The sequence below is a fragment of the Euprymna scolopes genome, chromosome 16 (assembly GCF_053919585.1).
Source record: "Euprymna scolopes isolate OS-2025 chromosome 16, ASM5391958v1, whole genome shotgun sequence".
In the NCBI taxonomy this organism is placed as follows: domain Eukaryota; kingdom Metazoa; phylum Mollusca; class Cephalopoda; order Sepiida; family Sepiolidae; genus Euprymna; species Euprymna scolopes.
Window position 1 is genome coordinate 42,466,418 of NC_136497.1, and position 19,975 is coordinate 42,486,392.

A 19,975-nucleotide genomic window follows, 5' to 3' on the forward strand; every position below is an offset into this window, starting at 1 on the left:
TTGAGAGAGAGTATATATAATTACACTTTGAGAGGGGATTTGATATCTAGATAGATAGACTGATAGATTGCCATTTATACCGATAGATTGAGAGGTTGACATTTATGCTTTTGACAGTTCTGTTTGAACGGGAGTGTTTATATAACATAAATAGACACATATACTTTCTAACACATATTTTTTAGATGATGAATTTCAAATGGTTTTTACACATAAATAGACAATACCTTTTTCATGTAATGATGGACACAGGAGACGGAAGTTATAAAAAACATGATGAGCATTTATTCTTCCACTTGACCGGTCAATGGCTTGCATCCAATAATTCCAAGTTTCTTCTTACATTTTCTTTTTCTGTTTAAAACCCTCTCGCTTCTAGACGGGCCAAGATTCGAACTGGTCGGACTCTCGTCTGACTCTCTGCCTCCCTTCTGACTTCTTCCTCTTAACTAACTCTCACTTCCTATATTGAGAAATCCATGCATGTCCAGCCAACGTGACCACAACTTACATGCCATCAACACGCGCGACCTGCACGCTTCGAAACATTCTGATTTCCCATTTTCCTTTGTTGTTCTCACAAAGGAATTCAACCTTCATATCTAACTCATTTAACCCATTTTCTATTATCCAACATTCTTTCTACAATGAATAGCTTCCAGCAAAAATTATATTTATTATTTATTTTATCAGAATCAACAATTTACTGGACATTCTATTTAAAACCTATTGTTCTTTAAAACTTATCTCCAGGGTTCCATTCCCGTTTTCTCTAATTTTATTTTCATTTACTAATTCTCTTTATTTTTACTTACATGAAAAAGGGGACAAGCATTTTTCATGTAACACTTTGCTATATGAAAGGAGTGATTAAAATAAGATTGGATATTATTATGGATGCTTTATAACAGAGCAAAAACAAAATGTATACCCTCTCTAAATAGCTTCATAATATAATTGAGAACAGAATTGTTTTGTTGAATCAATGTGTGAATTAGCAGATTATACTCAAGTATTTTCTAAAGGCATTTTCAAGGTTGTATTCTATTTGAAGGTAGGTTTCACCGTTCTCCCAAATAGATACCCATCTGGTATTGGCAAGGCTCAAAGATGCTTAAATTTGGTGATGTAATGAAAATTGGTGCATCAATTTGACTATGCTGTATATATATATAAAGAAGCTGGTAATAATGCCATTCAAGGGTAGATAGATAAACTATTGAACAAGAGAAATCAACCGATGCAAAATGTTGACATTTTTAAAAAACATTGATTAGAAATAAGGATTTGATTAAACATTGACAAATCACATTCATGATGAAAAGATATAAATAACACTGTCAACATTTTAAATTTATTCCTGGCAAAAAATTGCACAAAGAAGAAAGTGTACATAATAAGTTGACAGAATAAATAGCATCTGATGATATTTATGTATTTGTTATAATTAATTAGTTATGTACTAGCAGGGCTACTTGGCATTGTCTAATGGAAAAGAAAAATATAATAGTTAAACAAATCTCTAAGATATTTTTTATAATCCATCTCTTTTTTTTTTGTCATTTTACGCTCCCCCTCTTCAGACTGATTCTCTCTGTACTTTGTGTCCAAAGCTTCCCACCTGCTTAAATAAAATAAAAAGTAATAGATTGTTTGCCTTAGTATCAGTGTTGTTTTTCAAACATATCAGTATGAATGAAAGAACTTTTCCTTGCCCCTCCACAACACACTAAATGGGTCATTCGGAATAAAATCTTCCATCTATTCCTCAATGTTATCAACCTAAACTCACTTAAAAGTCTCAACTCGGTTGAAATTAGCCTTTAGAAAATACATTAAACATTGGGGTTTTTTTTTACATCACATGATCAGATTTTTAATAGAGAAAAGAAAACATTCAACCTTTCGTTACAAAACATGATTAATACTCTGCAACCTCTTTCCCACAGAAGTGACGTAGTGAGCCTGTCATTGTTCTATCGTTATTTCCATGGCAGGTGCTTGTCTGAGCTCCATTCTCTGGTCCCCCCTCGCCAATCTTTTTCAAAAAAACACCAGACTAGCTGAAACCACCATCAATAATTTTCCCCACTCCCTATCTGTGCTTAAATCAAAACGTAGATACCATGAACAAAGCTTCTTTCTTAGAACTGCACGCCTGTGGAACTCTGTTCCGCTTACCTGTTTCCCTCCCGACTTCAACCTGGATGTCTTCAAGTCCAACACAAACAAATTCCTGCCCCCTAAGTAATGACACCTTACCAATTCTCCAATACTATTGCTACACTATCCCTTTGATTACTGTACACACAATAACTCTTATCCCTGAGTGGCCATTGGGACTTGATAAATGGTGAACTCCATGTATATAAAAATATATATATATATATATATATATAAAATAACAAATTTGAACTTCAAACTCTGCCAGTGATCATCTCAACAACATAGTTAAACACTTCACCTTCCTGATTCAAGAAGAACTACTTTCTGAATAATAAGTGATCAATGAATAATGACCATTTCTTCCAAAAGGATAAGTAACTTTTTAAATCATTTCAGTCTTTGTTAATCAAAACCAAAACATTATTCCTTTTCATGCCAATATCTTAACATTCTTGAATTTGCTTCAGTCTCATGCAAAACCTTATTTGCTCCAAGTTAAAAACATAATCCCTTTTCCCAACATATTTATTGTTTTGTCCTTGTTATACATGATTTCTTAATATCCCTATAAATAAATTATAAAGGTTATACAATCTTTTGTGTCATTGTTGTTTGTTGATATCTTCTGAGGCCCAGACAAAGTTCATTAAAAAGTAAGCATTTTAAATTTTTATAATTATTTTCATCAAGAAATGAAAAATTATTTGTTCATCTTTGTTGATGTCTTTGACAGTCCAAAGCCAATCGTTAACCAATGGTTCTTCAGTAGAAGGAATCCATTTCAAAACTCTAGGAGGAATCTGTTATTTTTATAGACTATCCAGCATATTATCACGCCTCATCAGATATTACTTACTCCTCAATTTTATTTTTGAAGGGGAATTAGCTATGCAATGAGACACATACATTCATAAGGAAATACCACTAGTCTATATAAATGCTATTCACTCTTATCTAATGTGTCCCTTATGGAAACACATATCTAATGCAAGTAAATACCCAGGATTTCATTTTTTTTAAAACCTCATCTTTCTTTTTCTTCCGTGCATAAACTTGCAGACAGAAATGTAAATAAATTTGTTTTCAGATTTCTTTTACTTTAATTCAAGTATAATATGCATAAAATAATTTTAAAAGTTCATTTTCTCATCTAGTTGGACAAACTGAAATACTTATAAAATACGATATTGAATTAATTTAAAACAATAAAAATGTTATCTTTGCTCTCTTTCTTTCTTTTCACTATTCCAGATGGGGAAAAAAATCAGTTTAATCTAAATCATGCAAACCAATCATTCCAGGATTATATTGGATTTTACAGATTGTGTTTATATTTTGCAGCCAGCATGCAACCATCCACACAGAGAAACATCCGAACCGGCCACTGAAGATCCCTGGTCAAAGTGGCAATTCCTGATGTATGCTAATAGTAAAGACCATTGATGTTAAAGCAGCTGATTGTACTGAATTCTTCAATTCATTGTAAAGAATTTTGAACTAGTTAACCATGCACAGTGATAGCACATAATTCAGTTCACTTACAAAATACTAAAAGTATAAAAATAATAAGCATATTATTTGATGCAACATATGAAGACGTTAATTTGGTCCTTATTACTTTTGTTTAGCAGTTGTCCTCCACGCCTTCGTTGAAAACGCATATGATGGATTAAAAATAGAGCTTGAAGATGCAGTGTCTCTACTTGAACAATATGCAAATTGTGATTAAATGAATTATAGACCTGCTAAGCTACTGCCTTTCTTTCGTTTTATTTTTTTCCTTCATTTTCTTTTTTCTTGCTAATATAAGCAGAAATGGAAGATACAAAGAATAATAGTTTACAATCTTAAACAGGTCACAGGACCTAATTGCAAAAAAAATAATAGCATGTGGATTAACTAATTGTAAAGCTTTATGTGTGATTCAATACAATAAATTTGAGAACTGATTGGTTGAGACAGAAATCAATAAGCTTTTTAACTGCAATTTCCAAGCCGACATCAGAGTCTCAACACAAAATATTAAACACAATGGTGAGCTTAAAATAACATAAAACTACTTCAGAATGCTGCAAACGATATAAGTGAATTGACATCCACACACGTTGAATGCATAGCAGTCAACATTAAAAGAAAATCATAAATCATTGCAACTAAGAAATGTATATAAACTGAGATTCATGCGGTTTTGTTATTACTAAATCCTTTATAAGTCAAACTCGTTTAAAATCTCTTTGATGTCTATAAAGTAAAGACATGATTCAATTAATTGTGTGAAAACCATTTTCTCCATAGAATATCTACAGCTTTTCTTGATGTAATCAAATGTCAGCTACAAGACTTATTACGTGTATAGGTGTGTGTGGATGGGTGGGGGAAATACCATTTGATTTACCTACAAGACAAAAAATGCAGCACTGCTCATTTGATATTTTTGTTATCAGCATCTACATACATGCATTGGCTTTTTGGCTAAGAGAAAACTGTAGTATCTACACTGATATTACACTTCATTCTTTTCTGTCTAGGTCAGTGAAAGAAAACTCCTCCTAGATTGAGGCAAATTTTATTTTTGTTTCAATTTAGAGTTTTGAGAAGTTGAACTTCTCCCACATTGAAACCAACTTTGCATATCTCTGCCCATGGAGAAACAACTAAACAGGGACATACATAGATGCCAAAAAAAATAAAAAAATAAAACTGCATGTTTGACCCGATTTTATAATGTACTAGCTGTACCTATTCAGCATTGCCCAGGATTCTGTAATGTAATATTAGATTAATTTTTGTTTGTACATCTTATAAGTTGTACATGGAAAAAATTAAAATTTTTAATAGTTGTCTAAATTAGTATTGTAATAGTTTTTCACTGACTGATGAATCAATCAATATATATATCAATCCTTTGATGTGTGTTGGTTTCATCGATGCAAAATAAAACTGGAAAAAGTACAAATGAATACAAAAAAATAAACGCAATATTCCATGTTGGTTAGAAAAAACTTCAGACTGTCATTTACTATCTTACTATATTGTTAGAAAAGAAACTTTCACCATTATTTAATATGAACCTGTATCTTTCTTTTGCAAAACTGTGGTTCTGATGAAGGAAATGAGGTCAAGGAATTTTTTCTGCTTCTTATTTAGGTTAGGCAGGTTGATATAGACTGACAGTATCAAAAAAAGATATTATGTAGATTGATTACCTCCCTTTTTCTAATTAGCCTCATTGAAAAACTTTCAAGTATTTCTCATACTGATCACTTGTTATTTTTTTAAATTAATAAGTTTAAAAGAAAAAAGCAAGCAGCAGATCAACTTTTACAGTCACAAGGTTAAAATAAATAGGGCAGAGATGGCATGCTCACATTTGAAAACAAAATTTGGATTAATTATATATTATTTAGTCAAACATGTCTGACAATTCAAGCAAAAATGATTACAAATTCAAGTAAACTTTCTTTACGATAATATCACATGACGTAGAATCAGTGGCATGTAGAGGTCTGGTGATGCTCAGGGTTAGCTACATGATAGTATGTCTCAAATACTGAAGTATGTCCCAGTATTAAGAAATATTACAAGAAAGTGAGATGATTGCCCCCACCCCACCCATATACAAAAAAATACAAAAAAAACGATACCCAAGTCTACTGCCCCATCATCTCTCCTTTCTGAATGCCTTTGCTTGAAAAGATGGTATTATAAATATATACTACACTTTTCCCCTTGCAGAAAGAAATGCCTTGGAGAATAGTATTATGATAACAGAACAGATACTACACTACTCCCGCTCTAAATTAAGCATTAAAAGATAGTACATTAGTTTGAAGTACTGAACTTCATTGAACATTAAAGGATAGTACAAGATTCATCAATAGAAGTAATCGTATGGTTTCGGCTTCACACAACTATCAAATCTGCATTAGTAAAATATAATTATGCAGCTGGTAAAAGCGGAAATGTTTATTTAGTTGAAAAAACAAGATGACCTTCTGTTTCTACATTGTGGGTGATTGATTGAAACCTGGTCCTTAAATTTAAATACATCTCAACACAGGTGATATATTTGGTAAACTACAAATAACTAGTGACAGGAAATTTGGTAAACTAAAACTAAGTAGTTTTAAGCTGCAAATTGAGAATTTAAGAAGATTATCAATTTTTTGAATGAGAAGTTAAATGTGTGATATAAGATTTGCAAACTACTCAACAAAGCATGCCTATATCAAGAATAGATTGCAAAGAGAGCATAAGGTGCTTTTAGATTAGATATTTAAAAGAATGTAAACTTAATGCTAATTATATCAACTAGCGAGACCTGTGGAAATTCCACAGGGGACTCATTCAGGTGTAATATATTGATATTCTGTAGATATTCAGTGTAAATGGAGATGCTCTGATATTATTGTAGCCTTTTTTTTAAATTGCAAAAGTATTTATTTAAGCTAGCACGAACGCCTGGCAAAGGCCGGTCGTAAAGTATGTTTAAATATGATAGTTTAATTCTTGCAGATTTCGTATACATTATTATAGAGTTAATGTTCTAGTGATTTTTATATATTATAAAGTTGCAATTTCAAAAATAAAAAAAATATATCCAAATGACTTGGGTGCATTAATTTGAATTGAAACCAAAATAAAAACTTATGAAAAAAATGTATGTATATATATATATATATAACTTGAAATTTTTCAGCCATAATCAAAATCAAAACTTGTAAAGAATTCTTGATAAAATTATTTATAGAAAAAATAGATGACTTAAGTGCTATCAGCTATAATCAAAATCGAAACCAAAACTTATGAAAAATTCTTGGTAAAATTATTTATAACAAGAAATGGAAGTACATAACAATTAAACGACCTGGATGTAAGCATAACACAGAAAATAAGACACCCGCTATCATATTAATATATAGATATATTTGAAAGGGGAGGAGAGTACATGAAAGATAGAAATAACAGCACAGTAAAGCTAATATATAAAGTTAGAATTTCAAAGTTATAGCCTACATACCACAGAATCAATATTAAATTTTGAATAATCAATCAATTATTGAAGTTTCCGTCTGTGTTAATTAAAAACAAAATCTGCATTCCAATCAATTTCATCGATTATATACTATATCTAACTGGATCTTTCTTAGGTAACCGACTTTCTAGATAATGATTGTTTATTTTCATTGGATAAGCAACAGTGATTATTTATTATATAAAAGGCTGTTGTCTGCATGTATATTCAGTTAAAAGTAAAAAAAAACTACAAAACAAACACACACAAAATTGGTATATTCTTGATCAGCACTGCTCCAGATGAATAGTATCTAAAAAGTTTTTTTGAAGTTATTAATTTTTTGGGAGTCAACGAAGTCATGTTTTGTGGGGAGGATATAGCCATTTCCAATATTACTTATATGTAAAGGAGAGGTGAATGACTTACATTATTTTCAATACATTAAAACAAGAGAGAGGAAAGGGTTTGGCAGAAGGGAAGAGGGGTGGGATACAGAGATGTGGAAAAACAGGTAAAAGGGAAAGAGAAACCAAAGTTTTAATATAGAAATGTTGCATCTTTTATACTTCTTTATTGTTTTTATGGCCCTGGACAATGTCATCTATAAGGTTTAAATTTCCCTTTGAATAAGATGAATAAACCAATTTCCCTTTGATTAATACAAATAAACCAACTTTTCACTGACATGGTTTCACTAACATCTAATAAACACAAACCATTTTTTCACAGCATACTTTTCTCCCACTACTAACCTACTTTTAATAAAAATAAATTAAAAAAAAAAAGTCTATGGTTTACATGTTAAAATAAATTGAAAATGTCCTGTTTATTGTTTAGTACTTAGAAACAGAAGTTGTGAATCTGAACATAAGCTGGGAAGTATTTTTTTTCTTTTAGTATTAAACAAAATTCACTGTAGAAAAATACTGTAATAATTTTGGTAATTTCATTAGAAAACTGAAGACTACCATTACCAATGAAATAAATGTAACATTTTGTTTGGCAAACTGTTTATTATTAATACATTTAAATTTAATATACAGTTTTGTGATGTTTTGTAACAGACTCAAATAACTAATAAATTATGATTACATGTCATTGTGTTTACCTATAATGTAGGTTTTTACATCTTGCAACTTTTTAACAGGATTAAAACCCTCTTTTTGCTATTTGGATATTTAAGTTGTTACCATTAAGTTCATTCAGTTGATGATCATAATACAATAGACATACATTTTGCTCAGCAGATGAAATTTATTTTGAAATCATTCCTTTGAAAAACTTTACTTACAAATTTTAATTACTCTAACCTTTCCACTTCACTTAGGCCAAAAAATATTTATTTCGAGCAAAAGAGAAAAAGAAACCTTTGTACATTTGTAATTATGCTTGAAAAATAAGTTAAATTTAACACTTAGAGTTTGCAGGAAATAAACTTAATCCTGTATTCTTAAGAAATTCTGATTTCATATATTTTAAAATTCCTACTTTGATGACCAAATGTCGTTCATTCTTAGAATATTCAAGTCTGAACATTCATTATATAATTTGAGTATGTACTTGTTCTTGTGTTTTCATTTACAACAAAATTCAGAGAAAGAAACAGACTACAGATGCTTTAATCAATACTAGTAAGCAAACATGTCATGAAATGAAAAACATTTTAATTTTATACACACCTGGAGTCTTTTGGTAAAGCTTCCCTTGTTCACTGTTGTTATTAATTTTAGAGCAGATTTTGTTTGTTTGTTTTGAAATTCATCTAAAAGATTTGATAAAAATGGATCGACTTGAATAATTGTTTGGTTCCAATGTTTTTTTTGGATCTTCATCATGATGATGGTTTTAGCATGAAATTTTATCCAGTTATTAATAAAAAAAAATCCCTTGAATCATCAAATAAAGTTGTTGCTTTTTTAGATGAGTGCATAAATCCAAAACAGAAGGGAAACAATTCAAACAGACTTGATGAGAAAATATCCATTTTTTTTTTATTGATGATATTCATGAGGATGCTCAATGTCTTTGAAAGTAGATGTTTAAGAACTATGCTTGGGGTAACTTTGTGAGATAGAAAAAGAAATGCAGATAGCAAAAAATGGCTTAATAGTAATAGATCCATCAAGATTATTTGAAAAAGGTTAACATGATTTTGACATATTCCTTGGCTACTAAAATCCAGCTATGTAAAAAAAGCATATAAAGATTTCAATAAAGATCAAGAGGATAACCAGCAAAGAGATGGGCTAACTAGGTAAGTGTTGAAACTGGCATACTGCTCTTGATGACTGAAAGACTGGTGCCAAACAATGATAGGTATCAGAATTTTATTGTGAATTCTTTGGAGTTGTCAAAATATTTATGTATTCAAGAACCATATTTATATTAAAAAAGCAAAAATAAATAAAATAATCACTGTACATAAATGAACTATCCACCGAAGAAGGCTAGAGAGTGTATCAGCCGAAATGTGGCATGCATATAAACATTGCCATGGACACAAATCCTAAAACAAACACAGTAAGTAATTGTTCATTCAATAAAAATATTCAATCCTAAAACAAACAAAAATAACAATGGTTAACTTTGTTTTCATCGTTTGCTTATTATTTTATCCATTTTCTCTGATGAAATTAAGAAAAACTTTCGTAATCATATTTGTCTTCACCTTGAGTCAGTAATATGATTATAAAACAAGTGTTTTGAAAAGTCAGGAGATTAACTATCAATGCAACACAGTAAAACGTATCACCCTCACCCCCAGTTCTACTATCCAATATTCATACTGCATCGTTTGGTTTATTTTAAATGACACGTGTCTACAACAACAGGATTGTAAGCATCCCTCATCTCAATTATTTCACCCCCTCTCTCCCCTAGCACATTTAACTGAGACAAGATGACTTTGTGACTATAATCCGTAGCTAACAATTATCTCTTATTCTGGTAGTATAATCTCATATTTCCTAGTGCAGACAGCAGGGCTGATAATGGGCCTAGGGTAATTAATTAAAGTCACTTCCTGCTAAGGATTTTAATTCAAAAGCTAAACAAAACAATACAAACGTGGCAGTTTACTGCTTATTCATAAAAGAGACTAGCGGCAAACTAATGAACAGTCTTTGTTAATCGTCATTCGTTATTACTTTTGTTTATGATGAATCATTTGACGAATATCGTTAGTCAATCACTTGCTGAATACAATGTTAATCATAATAGTAATGCCTATCAAAAATTTAATTTTACATTTTGCTATAAAAAAAAGTGCATTTTTATAAAATATAAATTGATTGAAGACATTTAGTATTCAAATGATTAAAATTCATCTATAGCTTTTGGAAATATAAACATCTGAAGCAGAAAAACGAAATAAAAATTTTTACTAAAAATATTCAGTCAATATTTTTTTTTTTACAAAGGAGTGACCACAAGGTACAAAGGCTATTTTAAAAATGGTGAAATGAGTGTCAGGTGGACAGCGAGACAACACCATGGTGATTGGTCAGAATTTAATTGTTATGAAAATTTATTTACATTGGAGTTGAAAATGATTATATTCTAGTCAGCTGGGAAGTAGCTCTGTTGTATTGTGTTCCATAAACGGGTAGTTCTAACAGAGAAAATTTGCCCATGGCAGTTTTGCTTTTAGTAGTGCCTCCAAAGAGACACTTATGGAAATTTGCTACGCCAGAAATCCATCAGCAGTTCAAAACCCATGTCAGTGAAGCAATGGAAAGCTTTGCCTATCCAAATAATGTTGATAATACCTGATGTGAAATCAAATCCAGTTTGATGAATGCTTGTGATTGTGGCCGAACTAATGGAAGATCAGCTCACAGTGAAACATAGTGGTGGAATGATGAGGTTGAGACCATCATAAAAGAGAAAAGGAGATGCTCAAAAGAATGGCAGAGTGGTGGTAGCAGTGAAGTGCACCTTCAGGCTAAATGACAGGCTTATTCTGCTGTATATGCAGCAAGGAAGCACGTAGAGAGCATAAAATTTGGTAATCTTAACAACCAGAAAAAGCTCAGAAAATTAAGGGTGTAAATCAGGACACTGTTGGGGACAAATGTATTAGAGACGACAACGGTAACCTAACAGTTAATGAACAGGCCAAGTTGGATGGAAGATGCATTATGGAAGGTTGCTTAATGTTCAGTTCACTTGGGATCAAAATAGTCTTCTTAATAGTCCAATCATTGAACCTCCTCCTCCATATATCACAGGAAATATGATGGTCGTCGCCAACAAAAAAAAGCAAAGCATCGGATCTCTCTGCTATTACTGTTGACAGCGGAGGGAATGTATAAAGCATTAGCTAACCTAATAAACCAAATCATCCATGGTGGAAAGATTCGCAATGAATCTCTCTTACATTATCAACTGTTTCAATGGCAATGGCGATGTTTTGGAACACGGAAATTACTGTGAACTCAAATTGAATGAGCAAGTTCTGAAAATTATTAAAAGGATTCTGTAGACTGTGATCAGATCTCAAATCTTAATCAATTCAATGCATTTTGAATTTATGCACTATAGATGCTATCTTGATTCTACACTAGCTCCATAAGAAATATCTGGCCAAAAAGAAAAGGTTTTATTTCTCTTTTGTTGATGTGGAGAAGGTGTTTGATCATGTTCCCAGTTCTCTCTTGTGATAATGCAAAAGCTTGGTGTGGAAGAAGGGGTTGTACACACAGTCCAGGCGATGCATGCAAATGCCAAGTCCTCTGTCCATGTGAACGATCAATACAACCCTGAATTTAATGTAAAGGCTGAGGTGCATCAGGATTCTGTACTTGGCCATCTTCTCTTTGCCATTTCTATGGAAGCTTTGTCCAAGGAGTTCCACATGGGAATTGCTTTATGTAGACGACCACATCATTGTTGAATTGATGGATAGACTCCCTCACAAGCTGAGTATATGAAAATCACAGATTGAAGCTAAGGGTCTCAAACTAAACATGGGTAAAACTAATATATTCTGCAGTCAGCATGATGCTCCAAAACCAGTTGCCAAATGCAAGTATCCTTGTGGTATACATAAAAAGGGCATTGGTAACAATTCCATCCACTACTCCTGCAAAACATGAATATATAAAGAATGCTCTGGTATCAAGGGCAGACTGAAAAACAATCAGAAGTTCATTTGTTTGGGATTGCTTCCCATTCCCACTACCCAAGATATCGAGCAAGTAGAGTTGAGGCAGTTAAGACATTTTGCTATCTTAATGTGAGAGAAGTGGCTGTTGTGATGCTATAACTGCCAGAATGCGTTTTGTATGGGATAAATTTAAAGAACTCCTTCCAATTCACACTTGCAGAAGTATCTTGTTACACAATACAAGCTATGCTTGCAACACCTGTGTCAGAAGCATTCTCCTATATAACAGTGATACTTTGCCTGCTACAGTTGAGGACATTACTAGACTAATTCACAGTGATCATGTAATGATACGATGAATATGTTCTTAAAACTTGCTGACCCTTTCATGGAATTGAGATCCTGGTGTGACCTCAATTCAGTAGATGAGACCCAACATTAGAATAGACGGAGATGATTTGGCCACATCCACATGCATGGCAGTTGACAAGTGGCCAAGAAGAATCATTAACTTTCATGTCCCTGGAACCTGTTTAAGAGGTTGATCTAAGAAGAGGTTGATTGATTACATCAAGCAGGACCTGAAACAGCATTGGTTAACAGAAACATTGGCAATGGCTCAGATCAAGTAGTGAAAAGCTGTTTGACCAAGTCAATGAACCAAACATCCAACTCTTAGACTCTGGGAACAAGCAAGGATAAATATGCAGTAGTAGTAGAGAGAGAAAGGGAAATTTTGGGCACTGGTTGTAGGTAGAAGGGTTTTTGCTATGAATGCTTTACAGAGCGACTATAGATTCTAGTTGTCTAGCACGTGCTATGATAATAATGATACAGTAGAGATAGACAAGCAATGTCTCTACTGTTAGAAAGTAGAAAGGAAAAAAGGGCACCGCTTATTAGATTTTGGAAAGGGTGCTCTGAGCAGTACCTCCTCAGATATGGCAACAGTACTTCATCTTAGGACCAATTTACTTCTTATACAGATAGGGGATTGCGTCAGGAGTGAAATAGCTTCTGGAGCAGTAGAATGATCCAATCACTTTTGCAGTGAATTTGGCAACGGATTTGATGCAAGTATAATTTCTGGTCTGGATTGAAGGTGATTCCCAGAAGCTGATCAAAGCAGGAAGCTTCATCAAGATGGAAGCCTTTCCTTTCAATTGATGCCAAGTGGGAATCAGATTGTTAGTGGTAGAAAGAAGCTTGTTTTTTTTTATATATAAAATCCATTTGCTATTAATATTGTTTCTGCAGAATCATTTGACTAATATCTTTAGCCAATCATTTTTATCAGTGGGGCCATTTGTTGTTAACCAGAGCAACTTTTAATACAATTTAAAATAATATTTTCTTTAACGTGTTATGTAAATCCAACAATTTCATTTACAAAACATTTTTAATTGCAACAATTTTTTCCCATTAAAAAAATCCAATAGATTTTCAGACATACTTTTTCTCGTTTTTTCTAATCATCTATTTCCTCTTCTAATAAAGTCCATTAAATGTTCATATCAGATTTGTTCCACTCTTCTACTTAAAATAAATAAATTGATAAAATTTAATTTTATTCAAAACTTTTAAGTGTTTTTCAACCAATATCAACATTTTCTTCAAATGTGTTGACCATTTGTGGACAGCCAATTTTTAAAAATTGGAAAATTATTCCAATATAATCACATTAATTTTATAAATATCCCTTTTTTTTAATGATTAAAAGATCGTTAAATTTACTTCAATAAAATTACATACATTTAATAAGATGTTATAGGCCTTCATAACAAATGATTTTGGTATTAAAATAAAACGAGCCAAGCATACGGGGTCCCCCTCCACGAACGAAAAATTTACTTCCACCATGACTAATGTTTGTGCAATTTTTTTTTTAACAATCCAAGGTGTAGTTATTGAGAAAAGTGCAAACAGATGAATGATTACATCATTCACTTAAACAGAGTTGGAAGACATCGGGGAAATCCTTCATAATGTAACAAATAATAGAGATTACAAAAAGATTACAAAATCAGAAAGAGATCTTTCATGATGTAAAGGGTTCTTATATGCTAACACTGGGAACTGAAACAAAACTAATAAAAGAAAGACTTTTTTCGAAAATGAGTAAATACTTGTTTATTAACCATATAAACCAAAAGGATCAAGTCAACTTTGAATCTGATAGACAGAGATGCTGATAGAAATGCCTATAACTAAAACTTCTTAATCACTACTGAAGGTGTGAAAATTTTTGAATTGATAGATAATGTAGTGCGATATCAGTAAATGCAGTTACAACAGAATTAAAACAATATCAGTAATCCATTCAAAAGATAATCTTTTTTGATATATCTCGTTCATGACTCAAAAAGAAAAATGTATTATGAATGAAAAAGTTTGGCCAAGACTGAATCAAACCGTAATATCTTACATTTCTAATGTTTAAGTCAGAGATTCAGATATGAGGAAAACCTGTAGGTTTATAAAGTATTTTATGATCACTTATTTACAGAAGTAGGTAGTTAAAAATAGCTAAGAAAAGCAACTCGAATTTAAAGAATTATTTTATTTTAGCATTCACGAGAAAGTTTTTTTTTTGTCATCCCAAGGTAAACAAGGCATATTGCCACTTGGAACATAGGGGACTACTATTTGAGATCATGCCTAACAGGGAACTGTGGGGAGTTGAGCAGAAAGATGTCTGTTCACATTACATTTATACTTCTGCTGGTTATTACAGTTAGAGAAAAGCAGGAAACGAGGAGGGAATTCCAAAATCTAGTAATCCTAGGGAAGAAACTTAAGAGTAAAAAGCTTTCTAGCATCTAAGGACATCAACAGTGAAAGGGTGTGATTTTGCTGCTTGTCAGGGTGTCAGGAGTATGTATATGAAGGAGACACAAATGCTATGAGTTCATGTTTCTGTTCAATAGCTAAGAATACAAACTAACACTTCTATTCAATTATAACTGACAGAATAAGAACAATTTACAAAGGATTCAGTTTGAAATTCCATAAGTACAAGTTCCTAAATTCAAAACGATGCACTTGAAACAAGTCAGAGTTCATGGGCTAAATGCTGCGAATATAAAAAGATGAACAGTAATCCGATTTATAAATGCTCATTTAAAATATTCTGAAACAAAGTAATTTCTTTTATGAAAAGAGAAGAAAAAAAATGTACATACGGGCGGTTTTGACTTTCGAGCAGGAGCTGATTTCTGTTTGGCAATGAGTTTTTGCAGATGAACCGTTTTGTCATTGGATACAGCACGGTAGATTTCACAACCACGAACACTGCAGAGAGATCAAGAAAAATGCATTTGTCAATTGTAATCTTAAATATATTTGATGAGATTTCTAAATATTGTGGACATTTTTTTTTTACAGATTTTTTTAATCTGAAAATTTTTTATGTTAAATTTAAAAAAATATATCGAATATATATAAACCAAATCCATACATCATTCTGCATGTTCCTTCTTTAGTTAGTCCATTGTACAGTACGCTTTGAAATAAAAAATAAAAAAACGAATACAATTTTTACAATTCCAGTAAAGCAACTAGTCCTGACAGCATTCCAATAAAAAAAAAATAAAAAAATAAAAAAGCTTCCACCAGAACTAGCTCCCATACTTGCATAGCTGTTTAAACACACCTTGGAAAACTAAGTTAGTCTGCCTTGTATTTAAAAATTCTTGAGGTCGGTCATTTGCCTCTCAGTATAGACCAATCTGTCTTCTTTGTGTCAAGAGTAAGTTGCTGGAATCTGTGACAGAGAAGTAATCAACCACTTAAGCAAAAACAACCTACTCAGTGACATACAATATGGTTTCTGTCTTGGTATATCTAGTGTTGATGTACTAACTCTAATATTAAACAGAATTAGAGAATCTCTTGAGGGCTTTGTTTCTAGAGCAATTGCTCGACATATCAAAGGCTTTTGACAGGGTATGGCATAAATGTCTACTTCACAAAATTTCCAGTTACGAAACAGCTGAAAATGTCCTCTCAACTATTAAATTCTTTTTCTCTGATAGGTTTATAAAGTCATCGTCAACAGACAAATCAGAAGCTCTTAGTATCAACACTGGTCTCCTTCAGGGTTTCATCCTGGGCCCAACTCTTTCTGACCTTCATCAATGATCTTCCAAATCATGTTCTTAGATCATTCATAGACATTTATGCAGATGGCACTACCATCTATGACAAGACTTCAAAGACCAGGAATGACCAAGATCTTTCTGATTCTCTCTCTCTCTTCTGACCTTGAACACATGGTACAAAGGAGGCTGGTTAATTTAAGTGCATCTAGAATAGAGCTTCTTTCTTTTCATCACAACGCTCTGATCCCTACCTGGCCCTAGTTGAAATGAATGGCTCGTCTTGAGGAAATACCATGCTTTGAGAAGCCTCTGAGTCTAACCTTTACTCCTAATCAAAAATGGAACATATACATCAAATCCATTGCCAAGGATATCAGAAAAATGATTGAATCATTCTACTGCTCCAGTAGGTATCTCACTCTATCTAAATAAAAAGGCAAATACATCCTAAGATGGAGTGCTATGGTCACATCTGGGGAGGAGCTGCTTAGCGCATCCTTTCCTGCCTGGACAGGGTACAAAACAGACTGAAATCTGGTAAGCGATGTCCTCTTCTCTTCTCTTCTCTTCTATCTCTTTCCTATACAAGAGACATTGAAAGCCTATCTCTGTTTTATCCTTATTTTCATGGCAGGTGCACGACTCGGCTTCACTATGGTTCCCCCCTATAAAGTAGTTACAACCACTATCAGCCATATCCCTCACTATCTGTACCTAAAACATTATGAAAATTCCATGAACAGAGTTTTTTTCCTAGAACTGCTCGTCTGTGGAACACAATATCACAGAGCTGCTTTTCAGCTGATTATAACACGGTTTTCAAGCTCAATGAAAACCGGTTCCTGATGAGCCAACCTCTAAAATAAATTAATTGATCTAATTTCCACTATCACCAACCATCACATTACCCATTAACCCATGTCCTTAAATGGTTTCCAGGCCTTGATAAGTGATGAATATATAGTAAAAATAAATAAAAAAAAAAAAGAACTGCAGATGTTCAAAATTTACAAATAGTTAATAAAAAAATATTTTGGGCGAATGTTTCCAAGTGTTATGAAGAAATTAAATCATTCTAACTCAAACCTTTTATCAGGATTCGGAAGTAGAAAGGTGTATGTTCAACTGTGACTCCTACCCTCCAAACATAGCCAACCTGGACTGCTGGTTTTAAAGTTTCTCAATATTTAGACAATACGTTGATTCTCCAGAGATTAAAAATCTGACAGACTTCTAAAATCCTTAGAAGTCAGACTTCTTCCAAAGCTTCCTACTTAGCAACCCTGTCCTGAATTATAAAGAGAAACAATAATGAGTCTATTGTTGTGCCCAACCATTCAATTTGCACATTTGCTGATAAAACTGATACTGACCGAAAACAATAAACTATCTTGTAAATCTAGAATGGAAAGTAGAAATCCACAAAAAGGTCAATTTATTCCACAAAACTTCACACCAATGCAGTTAAATCTAAATTACAAACTGAGAAAAGTGGTTAATCTAGTCAAATTTCCTATAATGCTTTTTAGTCATATTTTGAAGCAAGTGTATACAGGATTTATTTTTTGTAAAAAGTAAATAAAAATTGATTGGTTCAAATTTTTTTTTTTTTTTTAATTATTATTTAGCGATGAAAAAATTGAAAATAAGTGCTTTATTTATGTCTAGGAAGACAATGTACTTCAGTGATGTCAACCATAGTGCCATGTTAAACTTGTTGCTTTGAGTTATCATAATTCCATTGAGAAATATAAATTTGCTACTGCTAAGAATCATAGGCCAAAAGTGAACAGTTATTCTTTTACTAAATGAACAGTGACTTTTTTTCACCAGAAAAAAAGAAAAGAATGTAAAAATTACTTACCAACTAAACAACTTAATTTGTAAAGAGGATTTATTTAATGATTTAAGTTTTAACTGAAAAGTCAATTGCTGTGACAACGAAATAGGATAATTTCAACTATAAGTGTTCTGTATTAGGATTAAAAAAAGAAATTAAGCAGATTAACAAAGTTCAAAAGAACCCAGTTTTATTTAGAGGGTATTTAAATTAAATGAATAAAATATATGCATTTAATAAAACATTTACTATAGAGACCACATACACACTTTATTTACAAAAAAAAAAAAAAAAACTAGCTGTCTGAACAAGACGTTGCCAGGATACAATGAAGTCATTTTAGTTTTTGTTTGCTTGCACACGTTTAAACTTAGAGATAAAAAAAAAATTTAGTTGAAGGTAGATAACTCCTATTATATTCTTCAATAAAAAAATAAGTTATCCCGCTTGCTGGTTTTCTATGATCGTTTCAAAATGTTTCATATCAACTATGTGATGAACACTATTATTACAGACACAATACATTAACATTTATATTTTGCTGAAATTTGGTCTGAGAGATGTTTTCTGAATTATGTAATTATGTTTTCCAAAAGCCATACCATACTATAATAAGCCACATGACTTATGGTGGAATGGATTAAGTGCTAACAAATCCGTCCTAAATGATAGACTTCTTGAGATTGAAGGTTCAATCCTCAGTACAGGTAATATTAAAAATATAATTAATAATTATATTAAGACTTTATGGCTGATAGAACAAGAATACATACTCATGAATTAAATACAGAGTTCAATTTTAAAGTACAGATTTCTAAAGTTCAATAAGACACACCTGAAGGTTGGAGATTAGATTGGCTGAAATGTTGTGAAAACAATATTGAAGATATCCAAATTCTTGAATCATGTTTATTTCTTTAGTATTTTCAGCTGTTAATAAAAGTGATGTTCATTTCAGTATATATCCATACCAGAGGATGTGTTACATTCAACAAAGTACACATCATGAATAACAATCTCTAAAAATCGCATTGTCTGCCCATATTGGTCCAAAGATAAAAATGAAATGTGGTAGTGTTGAGGGATTTTTGGACATCATTCGGATGATGCAGAGGTATAAGTAAAGATAAACAGCAAGACACCTATAATACAGCCATATACAGCATACTACTTCTTGTATCAACTCCATGGCACACCTGGATATCTCTGGCACTAGAGAGCATCGTAGACCAAGGAAGTCATGGCTTAAGTATGTAAGAAGAAATATACAACTTGACTGAGGCCAACCTTTTCATTCAAAATACCTGCATAGAAGGCATGAGACACTGTCTGATATTGATTCGCAGAAAACAAAGAATGTATACAAATTCAACCCTCAAACGATTGATTGGCAGCAAACACAATTGCCATTTGAAACATTTTGAAAAAAATATAACTTTTCTTCAACGCAACCCAGGATACAAGGGTCATTCCAAAAGTAAAGCCTTTTATTTATTAAACTTAAAAAGTTGAAGAGCAATAGACAAGACTGGTACTATTAAAACGAATGACCTTTTGTGCTCCAAAATATATTTATCTACATAGTCACCACCATTCTCAATGCACTTTTGCCAGGAATTCAATGACACATCTTTGCTTTTGATACACATTCATGACAGAGGTTGCTTTCTTAGTCTCACACCGTCAATATCTACAACAAAGAGATGAAACTAGCATAAGTTCAATCATAACAATGTAATTTGCAA

At 32.2% G+C, this 19,975-nt stretch overlaps 1 protein-coding gene across 49 annotated transcripts in view; it reads right to left on the reverse strand.

Moving 5' to 3' along the window:
• The window catches only part of LOC145295927 (tudor domain-containing protein 7-like), a 336,149-nt gene that overhangs the window by 150,512 nt on the left and 165,662 nt on the right, over positions 1 to 19,975 (reverse strand). For all 49 annotated transcript variants that reach the window (XM_080141773.1, XM_080141767.1, XM_080141753.1 and 46 more), the window contains one exon: positions 15,473 to 15,581. In XM_080141773.1, coding sequence (XP_079997899.1) covers positions 15,473 to 15,581 — 109 coding nt within the window. The remainder of the gene's footprint in view (positions 1 to 15,472; positions 15,582 to 19,975) is intronic.